The sequence below is a fragment of the Coenobita brevimanus genome, chromosome 106, assembly GCF_032717465.1.
Source record: "Coenobita brevimanus isolate Jiangsu-jjx chromosome 106, ASM3271746v2, whole genome shotgun sequence".
NCBI classification, from domain to species: domain Eukaryota; kingdom Metazoa; phylum Arthropoda; class Malacostraca; order Decapoda; family Coenobitidae; genus Coenobita; species Coenobita brevimanus.
In genome coordinates, this window is record NC_137059.1 from 15660598 (window position 1) to 15674461 (window position 13864).

At 40.5% G+C, this 13864-nt stretch overlaps 1 protein-coding gene across 1 annotated transcript in view; it reads right to left on the reverse strand.

Moving 5' to 3' along the window:
- Positions 1-507: 507 nt before the first annotated feature.
- Positions 508-13864, reverse strand: part of LOC145416548 (zinc finger BED domain-containing protein 5-like) — a 35200-nt gene continuing 21843 nt past the window's right edge. The window contains exon 2 of the mRNA XM_080285513.1: positions 508-514. Within this exon, the coding sequence (XP_080141639.1) occupies positions 508-514 (7 nt within the window). The remainder of the gene's footprint in view (positions 515-13864) is intronic.

A 13864-nucleotide genomic window follows, 5' to 3' on the forward strand; every position in this document is an offset into this window, starting at 1 on the left:
AATGAACACTGTTTGGTAAAAGAATGGACGTGCAGGAAATACCCACCAGGGTTGGGTTCCCTCCCCCCCCACACACTGTGTGTGTATATGAAAAACATGTTTAATGTCCTTGCAGCTGTTCTGTACTATTTGCATTGCTATACTTTATTATGTAATACAGTATTTAGTGTAATGTAACAGTTAATGTACAGTGAGTTTACCCACACTTTCGCTGTAAATACTGATCAACCAGTATACAGTAGTGTAAAGGCAGTGTACAGTATAGTGCAGGATTGTGGTGGTTATCAGTGACTATCTGTGCCAGTGTGGAATGCAATTTATGTTTAATGTACATGCAGGTGTTTTGTACTGTTTACTTTGCTATTCTGTGGTATGTAGTATTTACTGTAATGTAACAGGCAATGTACAGTGTCAGTTTCTTTTACCTACATTTTCCATGTAAATACTGAGTGACAAATGAACATAGATTTATCCAAGACCTACTTCCAGTCTTTATTTGCAGTGCAATTACTTCCTGAAAGGTAAGAATAAATATGTCAATTAGTAAATAGAGCATTTATTGAGAAAAAGAGCCATTTAGACTAGGGATGTATCGGATATCCGCATCCGCGGAACATCCGCATCCATTTCAACATCCGCATCCGCATCTGCACTTATGTAAAAATATACATCTGCATCCGCATTGGCATTTTAATAAACATCTGCATCCACATCCGCATCCGCATTTGAACGAGACACAAAGTGGATGTGGTGGATATACTAAATACAATGCCTTCGTTATAAACAAAAACATTAGTGTTTTTCCGTGATACGACTTGTTTGCTGTGTTTACTGTTTACCCTGGTAGGCGGTCATAATTTTGTAGTTATCCTATAGTGCTTTGGTCTGCACAAGACCAAAGTGCTGTGACTAACTCCACCAAGTCGATAAGAGTCATAAGGGTAATACGCTAACCTTGGTACTTTGTAGTGTCTAATAGGGTTAGTGGGAGTCAAAATGCATTTATATTGGTGTGTACGGCTGTGTGCGTGTGTTTGTTATGGAGACTATGGCTAGGGAAGTGTCACAGTAAGTTAAAGAAAGGTGCTGAAAGTACCACTGTCTGAAAAAACCGTATTTTTTACAGTAGCTGAGTTCATTATGAATATTTTAAAAGAAGGGAAAAATCAGTTCCCAAGGCTGGGATAAGGGATAGGCAGCTGTCTCCAAGGGGCCGAGCTTTAGTTAAATGATTATGCAACAATATATCCTGAAAACATCCGCATCTGCATCAGCATCCGCGAGGATGTCATAGTTTCACATCCACATCCGCATGATACAGAAACATGATATCCGCATTCACATCCGCATCCGCGGATGTTTAAATTCTGACATCCGATACATCCCTAATTTAGACCTACCTGTATCTTATTGTGTGCGAGTATATGGCCGAACAATGCTGTACAATTACCGTAACAATCTTTGTTCGGTAAAAGCCAAAACGCCTGGGAAATACTGAACAGCGTGGTGTTCGGCTTTAACTTCAAGGGTTCGGTACCAGTTAGTTCATTATATCGAGAGTGCACTGTATTGGGAGAGGGTTGTTCACTGTGATAGTTGTACAGCAGTACAGGGCATTCATTTGGTATGAAATAAACTGGGCAGCAAGGTGCACTGTATCCTGCACAACATGTGCACACTAAAATATTGTACATGTATGTATTTTTTTTTTTTTTTTTTTTGTCTGACTCTAGGCATAGGCTTCACAGCCTGCTCCCAAGGCCCAGTAGTCCTCCTACATTCCATACACCTCTACATGTCACCACTTTGGCGCTAATACCCACCGTCCATATTGAATACAGGCTAGGGCTGTCTCATACAGGTCTGGTGTGTTGGTATTAGCAGGGGTATTTTTACAACATGTCGACGGGTCTTCCAGTAGATATTTATGAAATTCAAATCCTTAAACTGTTCCCTGCCCCAGCGGGGATTTGAACCCGGGTCCATTAGGACTGCAGGCCACCTCTCTACCGATTGAGCCACTGCCTCCCCCAATTGCTCTTTATGGGCAGCAACTTATCTTATTGTGTGACATTTTATAATGGGATAATGATGTCTAAGCACATGGCAAGTGCTCCACCTTGTAGTGAGAGTAATCTGAGTTTTCACTTTACTGGAGCAGGTCTAATGGAACACAATTTTTACAGTACTTTTGCCTCAAGCTTTATTTTTGTCATGGGGGGGTACTGTAATTGCAAGGTAGAGCACTATGGTGGTACCAATCTTAAGTGGCGGTTTAGGTGGGGCACGAACCTCTGTACAGTGGTGCCACGTGTTCCATACCCGCTATGTGAACGGCTCTGATATATATGTAATAGGCATCACAGTAAGATAAACACATTATAATATAATGGTAACGTATTATAATATATGAAAGAACAGTAAACTGATTATGCGTAAAATATTTATACAGCAATACAGAAACGTGGCATAAATATTTTACAGTGTTGCTTAAAAAAAAGTAGTCTTTTTTATTGGCTGTTACCATATTTCTGGGGTTGGTAATAATGTCACAGTTATGATTATAAGATAATGTGCAGGAATATAAGCAAAAATATGCCAGTTTCTTAGTAAAAAAAATATATACAGTAATCACTCTAATATCCGGATGCCCAATATCCGAACATCCCCACTATCCAGACTTAAGAATGTTTCATACTGTACTTTTTTCCATACTATACTTACCTCACTTCACTCTTTAATGTACTTTATTGGTGTGAATAGGGTGTTAGGAGCTATGCATGTGCAGTAGGAAGGTGTTTTTCTGAGTTAGGCTAGGTTGGGGTCCATAAGTACCAGTCCAGGAGCCAGTCACCAGAATGTTTAATATTGTATGAACCTACTTCTAAACCCTCATTTTATGTTTCTTTTGCATTTATTTCAGTCATGTATGTGCCTTATTGGTGTGATTTGGGTCTTAAATAGATGCTATGCATGTCCAGAGGGAGTTGTATAGGTGTTTCTCTGAGTTAGGGTCCATAAGTACAAGTCCATCAGCTGGGGCCCAATATCCGGACAGAACCAATATCCGGACCTACCTATGGCTCTATTATATCGGATATTGGAGTGATTACTGTATATATATAATATATATATATATATATATATATATATATATATATCACACACACACACACACACACACACACTGGTACATACTGGTACAGTACACACACACACACACACACACACACACACACACACACTGGTACATACTGGTACAGTACACACACACACACACACACACACACGGCATCGTCGGAGGAAGACGTCCTTTACTGGCGCTCCATACCAGCTCAACACGGCCAGAGGCAATTACCTAAATAAGTATCTTTGAATGAGTCAAGCTCTGTACCAGGTTAGACTAAATGATTTTTCATTATTAAAAGGAAAAGAAATAATAAGTTTAAATAAGACTGTTTCAAACAACAAAGAACCACGATGCGTTGAGTCAGCTGGGTTTGTTTATACTACAGAAAGACGGGGAAAGCGTGCACACTGTAAGTATATACTCTGTTCATTTAGTATTACAAAATAGATCCATATTTCAGTAAAACAAATTTGGAAAAGAAAAGGGATAAAAGTAAAAAGCAAAATGATGATTTCTACCAAGAACTGGTTGAAGTGGAGACTCAGAATAGACTGGTTGAACGTGTACACAAACTAGAAATGGCTTTCAAAAATGAAATTGAGGAAATAAAGAAGCAAATGCACTTGCAAAAGGAAGAGATAGAAAAACTGGGAAGGGAGGCCAATAAGAAAGACACAACCATCAGTGAACTAACAGTGGAATTGAATACGCTTAGGAAGAAAGTGAGTGAAATGGGAAGTACAGTAGTTAATCACGAGAGTGTTATGGAAGAGTTAAAAAATGACACAGAGACAATTAGACAAGCAAGCAGTCTTATGGACCAGAGCAGTGATATTGAGGAGAAGATAACACAGGTGAATGAAGCTGTGCAAAGCTACAAAAATGATGTAGAAACCACATATGCTGAAATGGTGAAAGTAAAGAAAGACTTAGAAACAAGGGTGGAGGAAAAAAACATTAAAAAGGAAGTGAAAAGAATAATCCAAAACAATCCAAAGTTAGTCAGAGATTCAGTATAAATAAATAAATCAATAGTAATCACTGGTATAGAAGAGGAAGAAATTAAAAACAAAATCACTAGAGACCAAAAGGAGATGGCAAATGTAATGAGTTTACTGAAAGAAGTATCAGAGGAAATCTGTAGTAAAGACATAGAGGAACACAAAAGGTTAGGGAAATACGAGAAAAGCAAGACAAGACCTCTAAAGGTGACTTTCCAGAGTGTAAACACTGTGGAAGAGATACTAAAAAATGCAAAGAATCTTATGGAAAAAGAGGAGTTCAAAAATGTATGGATAAAAAGATGCCTAACACAAGAGGAACTGGAATTACTGAAAGAGAAAAGGGAGGAAGCAAAAACAAAAAATGAGGGAAGATCAGAAGAGGACAAGAAGAAATTTTTTTACAAAGTAATAGGATTGCAGGTACGAAAGTGGTACACAAACAGGATGGAAGAAAAAAGAGGAAGTTAGTAGAACCATGTCATGACAAGTATATAAACAAGATGATAAAGTTGATGTACTCAATTGTGGATGGAATGGTATCTAAATTACTAGAGATGAATGATTATGTCAGAGAAAATGAACCACAAATAATATGCCTAACGGAGACAAAATTAACACCAAGGATATCAAATGACATACTAAACTTAGAGGAATACAATATATGGAGAAGAGACAGAAACTTAAAAAAAGGAGGAGGAATTATAATATTAACTAAGAAAAATGTAAAAGTCAAGGAAATAAACCTAGATATACCATCACAAGTAGAACTGATTGCAGTAGAGATCGACACATCTGAAGGTAAAGTAATTGTAGCCAATTTGTATATGCCACCCAGATCAAACACATGGGAAAGAGACGAATATGAGGACCTGGCAGAGAGTACAGTTCAGAGTATAAGATCCTTGCTACATAAAATGGAAGAGAAATCGGAAAGAATTATACTAACTGGGGATTTCAATACAAATATAAATTGGAATACTCTAGATATAAATAGCCAAGAAAGCTGTTGGGACCAAAAGCTCCTGGATCTCGTACAAGAGTTTTCTTAACGCAACATGTGAGGGAAACCACTAGAAAAAGAGGACTTGATGTACCTTCAGTGCTAGATCTAATATTTACTAGGCAAGAAAATGACATTGACAGTTTAATATATCACCCTCCACTCGGCAAATGCGATCATGCAGTACTAAATTATAACTTCAGGATAGCATATGACATAGTAAACAGCAATGACAGTTACAAAAAGAGACTAAACTATAAAAAGGGAAATTATCAAGACCTAAAGAAGTATTTCTTAGAAGTTGATTGCGAAAATGAGCTTAGAGGACAAGATTAAAATGCTGTATATAAAAAATTTTGTGAATTTTATGAAATAGGAGTCCAGAAGTACATCCCACAGCACAAAGAAGCAGATAAGAAAATACAGAAATGGTTAACTACAGAATGTAAAAAATCAAAAGAAAGAAGAGATTTGTTGTGGAATAGATACAGAAGACACAATAGTGAAAGGGCGTATAATAATTACAAACAGGAAAGAAACGACTATACAAGAATAAGGAGGGAAGCCCAAAAACAGTTTGAGGAGGATATAATAAATAAAAGTAGTGATCAACCAAAGCTGTTTTACAGCTATATCAGAAGCAAAACCAAAGTAAAAGATATAATACAATCCATCACGGACAAGGGAATCACTTATACACAAGAGAAAGATAATTGTGAAGCACTAAATAAGAATTTCCAATTAGTTTTTACAGAAGAAAAAAATTTTGAGAGGGACTATGTGGAACACGCATGTCCACACATACTACCAGATATACAAATAGCAGAAAAAGTAATACAGGAGGAGTTAAGTAGATTAGACAGAGGAAAAGCAAGTGGTCCTGATCAAATTTCATGTTGGGTGTTACGAGAATGTGCAAAGGAGTTAAGTAAACCATTATTTTTAATTTTCAAGAAATCCTTGAGTCAAGGGAAACTACCTGATATTTGGAAAAAAGCAAATATAGTCCCCTTATTCAAGAAAGGAAATAGACAAAATCCTCTCAACTACCGACCAGTATCACTAACCAGTGTTGTAAGCAAGGTATTAGAAAAACTTATAAGAAAAGCTTGGGTAAATCATCTAGAAGAACACAGTATGATAACAGAAAGACAGTTTGGCTTCAGAAAAGGAAAATCATGTGTTACTAATCTGTTGAGCTACTATGACAGAGTAACAAATACAATACAGGAAAGGGAAGGATGGATGGACAGTATCTATTTAGATTTCAAGAAAGCTTTTGACACAGTACCACACCAAAGACTTTTATGGAAGCTGTACCATGAAGGAGGAATTCGAGGCAAACTGTTTTGTTGGATGCAAGACTTTCTCATAAAAAGATAAATGAGGACAGTACTAAGAGGAAACTACTCATCATGGAAAGAAGTGACTAGTGGAGTACCACAGGGTTCGGTGCTGGCACCAATCATGTTTCTAGTGTACATAAATGATATAAACAGTAACACTGGAAATGAGAGCTATCTGAATATGTTTGCAGATGATGCAAAAATACAAAGGAGAATTACTAGCACAGACTCTTGTATGGAGCTACAAGAAGAATTAAATAAACTTCATGAATGGAGTAGTACATGGCAAATGGAATTCAATGTGGACAAGTGTCATGTAATCAAGTTTGGTAAAAGTAGAAAAAGACCTGATTGGGATTATCTATCTATCTATCTACTGCCAGACGCCTCAATCCCGTTTGGGGTGGCCACAAACAAATCGCCTCCAAGTCGCCCTGTCCCCCGCCATTTCACTACCCTGCTCCCAACTCACACCCCCCTCTCTCATATACCTCTCCACCCCATCCCTCCATCTCATCCTCGGTCTCCCCCTCCCTCTTCCACCCTCCACCTCACTCACATACACTCTCTTCGTCAGTCTTTCACCCTCCATCCTCTCCACATGGCCAAACCACCTCAGTGTGTTCCTCACAACGCTTCCTATCACATCCACATCAACACCACAACGCTCCTTTATATCCTCATTCGTCAGCCTGTCTCTCCACGTGACTCCACAGGCTCCTCTTAAATAACTCATTTCCACTGCTCTCACTCTTGACTTGTGTCCTTCCAACAACGTCCAAGCTTCACTTCCGTACGTTAGAGTTGGTATCACAATACTGTCATGTAGTAACTTTTTTACTTCCATGCTCACTTCCCTGTTTCTTATCACTGCTTTCAAGGAACCAGCAACCTTTCTTCCCTGCTATACCCTTTCAAGCACTTCACCCTCCAAACCTCCATCCTTACTCATCACACTACCCAAATACTTAAACGTACTCACATTTTCCAATTCCTCACCATCCAACCTCGCTATACATTCACTGACTTCACCTCTCTCAAAGACCATCACTTTACTCTTCCCTACATTCACCTTTAGGTTCCGTTTCTTACACACTCTCTCAAACTCATCCACCAAGCCTTGCAGCTCCCCTTCATCTTCACTCAACAACACAGTATCATCTGCAAACAACAGTACAGGGAGTTTCCAAACACTATCCTCTCTCACCAGGGCCACTCCAACATCCACTACCCTACCTTGTACCTCTTTTATTACCCCATCCATGTACAGATTGAACAACCATGGAGACATGACACATCCCTGTTTCAACCCAACTTTCAAAGAGAAAAATTCACTTAGTTCACCATCCACACGCACTGCAGCCTTCGCACCATCGTACATACTCTTCACAGCATTCAACAACTTCCCATCTACTCCATATATTCTTAACACTTTCCACAATCCTTGTCTATCCACCCTGTCATATGCTTTCTCCAAATCCATGAAAGCCGCATACAACTTCTTTCCCTTCTCTAGAAACTTTTCCACTAAAGATCTAAGAATGAATATCTGATCTACACAACCTCTTCCCTTCCTAAAGCCTCCCTGTTCTTCTCCAACTAATTTCTCTGTTCTTTCTCTAACTCTGTCTATAAGTATCCTACCATACACTTTTCCTATTATACTAAGAAGACAAATGCCCCTATGATTACCACACACTTCTTTTTCCCCTTTTCCTTTGTACAAGGGAATAATTATACCTGACTTCCAATCCTCCGGGACTCTACCTTCCTCCCAGGCCAATCTGCACATCTTCCACATCCATTCTACTACTATCTCTCCCCCATGCTTCAGCATCTCACCACACACTCCATCAATTCCTGGGGCTTTCCCCGATTTAACTTTCTTCATTGCTTCCACAACCTCTATCCTACTGATTTCTACCTGTCTTCTCACCTCCCTCCTTCTCCCAGCCATTCCCCAGCCACTTATACTCGCATTACTTCCATCCTCTACGTTCAACAATTCCTTAAAGTGTTCTCTCCATCTGCTCACTTTTTCTCCCTTCTCCACTAGTAATCTACCATGTTTATCTTTCACTCCCCTGCTAACTTCACTTCCACCCTGTCTTACTCTTTTCACTTCTCTCCAGAACATTTTCTTACAGTCCCTCCACTTTACACTCAAATTCCTTCCAAATTCCTCATCCACTCTCTTCTTACTCTCTCTTACTAATCTTTTCACCTCTCTCTTCCTTTCCACATATAACTCTCTCTTCTGCCTCTCAACTTCTTCCACGCCCCTATTTCTCATCCATTCATTGTATGCTTTCTTCTTTTGTGCCACAGCCTGTTTCACCTCTTCAGTCCACCACGCTGTTCCTTGCACCCCCTCCGTCTTCTCTTCCTTCCACACACCACATCACATGCTGCACATATTTCTTCTGTAAATATCTTACACACACCTTCCACGTCTCCCATCTGCTCCAATTCATATTTGCCCAATCGTTCCTCCACTTCTCTCTTATACTCTGCCTTTTTCTCATCCTCTTGTAACCTTTCCACTCTCCTTGCAACTACTCCTTCCTCTCGTCTTTCCCTTCTTCTATTCCTCCATCTTACTTGCATCCTAATTCTGGCCACCACCAAGTAGTGGTCAGAAAGTCCACTCCCCAACCTCTATACACTCTTGCATCCTTTACACATCTTCGCATCCTTTCATCCACACACACATAATCAATCATTGCCTTCCTTTCATTCAGTTCACCACCCACCCTTCTCATCACTCGCCATGTATACCTGTGGATCATTTTATGCCTGAAGAGGGTATTGGCTATTACCAACCCCCTCCCAGCACAAATGTCCACTAACGCACTCCCATTCTCATCTATCTCAGCAGGCACACCCCACTCACCAACTATTCCATCCACCTTCACATTACCAACTTTACCATTCATATCACCGATCAAAAACACTCTCTCATTCCTTCCAAACTTTTCCATGCACACTTCCACATTTGTCCAGAACTCTTCTCTCACTCTTCTAGCACGATCTTGCGTTGGCGCATACACACACACAATCGCCCACATTTGTATTCCAACTTTCAACTTTACCCACACAATCCTTGACCCAACTGATCCATACTGCCTTATGCTCTTCTTCCATCTTTTACTCACAACTATACACACTCCTTCCTTTGCCCTCTCATTCTCATCTACTCCTGCACATATACCCCATCCATACTCCCATTCTCTCACACTTTCTCCTCTCCATTTTGTTTCAGTTATTCCACATACATCCACTTTCGCATCCTCAAGCACCTGGACAATCTCTCTCTCTTTCACCTCATCATTCGCTCCTCTTACATTCCATGTACACATTACCAAGTCCTTTGTCCGGTCCTGGGTCGTCAACGTTTGGTCAGTCCTTGTCCGAGGCTTCTTGTTTGTTTTTTTAGTTAGTTGTTTTCCGGGGAGGGATTATAAGTTAGGAAATAAAACCCTATACACATCAGAAAGAGAGAAAGACCTAGGTGTGATTATCAATAACAGACTATCTCCGGCTGACCACATCAGCGAGAAGGTACGGAACATGTATACACTGCTTGCAAATATGAGAATAGCATTCACATACATAAATGAAGACATGCTAAGAAGGATAATAACATCATTCATTAGACCAACCCTGGAATATGCATCAATAGTCTGGAGCCCTCATCTCAAAAATCATATAGACATGATTGAAAAAGTTCAAAGGGCCGCTACGAGATGGATACCAAGCTTAAGGGACCTAAGCTACGAAGAAAGACTAAAAAAGCTGAATCTACAAACACTACAGGAGAGAAGGAAAAGAGGTGACATGATAATGCTATATAAGTGCATATCAGGAAAGGAGAAAATAGACATAAATGACTACTTAACATATGGAGAAGCATCAGCAAGAGGACACTGCAAAAAACTGCATAAGAAGAGAGGTGATAAAGATATAAGGAAATTCAGTTTCCCAAACAGAGCAATTGATCAATGGAATGCACTACCGAATGAAATAGTGTGTGCCAAAACAATTCACAAATTTAAGGATATGTACGATAAATGTGGTCTAAGACACGGGACAATACGAGCTTGACTCATTCCTGTAAAGATACAATTAGGTAAGAACAATTAGGTAAGGTAAGAACACACACACACGTAAATACATAAACACATAAATACAGTACTGTACATACATACTATCTATCAATAAACAGACAGCTTAATCCCGGAAGGAGTGGCCAGAAACTAATCGCCCCCATGTCGCCCTACCCCTGCCATTGCACTTCCCTCCCCCCAACTCACACCCTTCTCATATACCTCTCTACTCCATGCCTCCATCTCATCATACATCATCATCATCATCCGGACCTCCTTTCCCACCTTAGGGCAGGGTGAGGAGTAGCAACGTCCAGACAGTCCAAGTTTGCTCAGTCCAATGGGCCACGCTTCCATTCACTCACCATTCAAGCCCCCGGAATCCTGGCTCTATGTGACTCTCATTACAAAGACTTATTACCGACTGCCATCCGCTGGTCAATCGTTTATGAATACAAGTGGCTTAGTTGCCACACAGGGTATATTGGCAGGACCATACCAGCCTTCAAGCTAAGGATTGACCAGCACAGAGGTCAGTGGAGCAGGTCAGGTCTGCCTGTGAGCGACCTTCCTCACTCAGCGGTAAGGGAACATACATAGAATTGTAATACTTCTGTTGATCCCAAGAATTTCTGTATAATAGACACATGTACCTGTAAGAACCTGACAGTACTAGAATCCATTCATATTTATCGATGAAAACCTGTCCTACACAATTGTCTGTCTGCTGTCCCTCTGATTATAATTTGCTGTTAAGTCCACCCTGTAATTAACACCTTTTTTTTTTTTTTTTTATAAGCACGATGAGCTCAAGTTCAAATAGTTCTTTTAGGCATTTAATTACCTTACAGGTCATTTTTATCTTTTTAGTTCCACTGAGGATGAAATAGATGAATATGTCGAAACGTCTGGGGATATTATACTTGATACGAATGTTTGAAAAAGTCCAAATTTTGAGTTAGGAGAAAACTGTCAAGAAAAGAGAGAAATTCGTACATATACTCTGTTCACTTTAACTAGGTGCAGAAATCCCATCTCCAACTTATATATGTCTACTGAGCTTAACATTAGAATATGGTGCTAGTCACGAAGAAGTGCTGTGGAAGGCATGTTGTCTGGGTATTGTATTATTCTGCCATTGAGCTACAGGAAGTAAGCTACAAAAGGACAAAAATCACGGCCAAGTTAAAATGAACGCACTATAGTTGTATTAAGAATGTGGCTTGGTTTGTGAAGGAGTGACTGGTGAATGAATGTGTGGCTCATTTCACTGGCCACTCTATGGGTAGTTCTGCCAGCTTTGTATTTTCCTTTTCACTATGTGGATGATGCCCAGCCCATTACATGTACTGGATGTAGGGTTAGCATGATGATGATGATGATCATGATCATGATCATGATGATGACAGACGGTTATTAGGTGATTTTTATGGTATTGTTGATGGTGATTGTAATAATGGCGATGATGGTGATGATTGTGCAAATGATGATGATACTGATTCGATGATTATTAGGTGATTATTATAATATTGTTGATGGTGATTGCAATAATGACGATGATGATGATAATAGTGGAAATGATGACGATTATTATACTGACTTATTGTAATTCTGATGATAAATGACTATCATCTTGATTATATATTTAGTAATGTCTGTAATATGTTAAAAGAAGACACGATTAGTGTGGTGATGATGATGATGATGATGATGACAGCGATGATGATGATGGTAATGATGATGACGATGATGATGATGGTGATGATGATGACGATGATGTTGATGCTGTCTGCCCGTCGCTTTTACCCCTTTCAGGCCAAGATGTGTTTGTGTTAAGCCTAATAAACTCCTCTGACAGTGATAAAAATGTAGCGAGACGCCTTTGAGCTGAATGGGTTAATTTTGCTGTGTAAGGTTATAAGCAGTGTTAACAGTGGCATAATGTGCATCTCTGAATGTCAAGTCTTCTGTCCTTACTTACCCTAACCTGTCATACTTAACCGTGCCTTACCCTCTCCTGCCCTAGTCTGACCCATGTAAATCCACCCTACCCTTCCTTACCCTAACCTATCATAGTTACAGTAACCCTGCCTTACTCTCTCCTGCCCTGGTCTAACCCATGTAAATCTACCCTACCCTACCGTACCCTACTACCCTACCTAATCCTACCTTACCTTACCTTACCTTGTGCTGCCATACTCTGCCCTACATAACCCTTCTCTACCCTACACTGTGTTGCCAAATTCTACCCTACAGTACCCTACCCTGTCCTGCCTTACCCAAACCTACCCTACAGTACCCTATCCTGTCTTGCCTTACCCAAACCTACCCTACCATACCCTACCCTACCCTACCCTACCACACCTAGTCTAAATCTCGCTTACCTTGCCGGCATCTTATCATATCCAACAGTAGCTTGTACCATGCCACACCTCCCCATACCGTACCCTACCATACCCCTGTCTACCATACCTCTGCCTACCATTACCTCTGCCTACCATACCCCTGCCTACCGTACCCCTGCCTACTGTACCCCTGCCTACCGTACCCCTGCCTACCGTACCCCTGCCTACCGTACCCCTGCCTACCATACCCCTGCCTACCATACTAAACCGAGCCCTTGTATCGTTTGAGTGCCGTATGATACTATAAGGAGTGCCGGTAAATGCGTGATACAGGTCTATCTATCTATCTATTGCCAGACGCCTTAATCCCGTAAGGGGTGGCCACAAACAGATCGCCTCCATGTCACCCTGTCCCCTGCCATTTGACTGTCCTGCTTCTAACACACACCCTTCTCTCATATACTGTACCTCTTCACTCTATCCCTTCATGTCATCCTTGGCCTCCCCCTCCCTCTCCCCCCCTTCACCTTACTCATATACACTCTCCTTGTCAGTCTCTCGCTCACCACCCTCTCCACATGGTCATTGGCATTATATGCTCACATACACCAGCGCCTCTTGGACTGTATACCAAAGCCGTGTGGCATCAAATAAACTCTACCCCACTGACTGCTGTTCTGGCATTATTGTACCTGAGTTTGGCTGTTCTAAAAGGTGCCTTGGGGTCTCAGTAGGTTATTTTATTTATTTATTTATTTTTTATTTATTTTTTTTGAGGGGGGATGGGAAAGGATGATGACAGCTGGGTGTGGAGAGTGAGAGGTATGATTGTTTGGGGTGGGGTTGCAAGAGGCAGACTGAAAAGCCCTGGTATCAGATCATACAGTGTGAGTGCCTAGAGGCTGCTGGGGCTGGAGTAATGTGGAGGGCGGC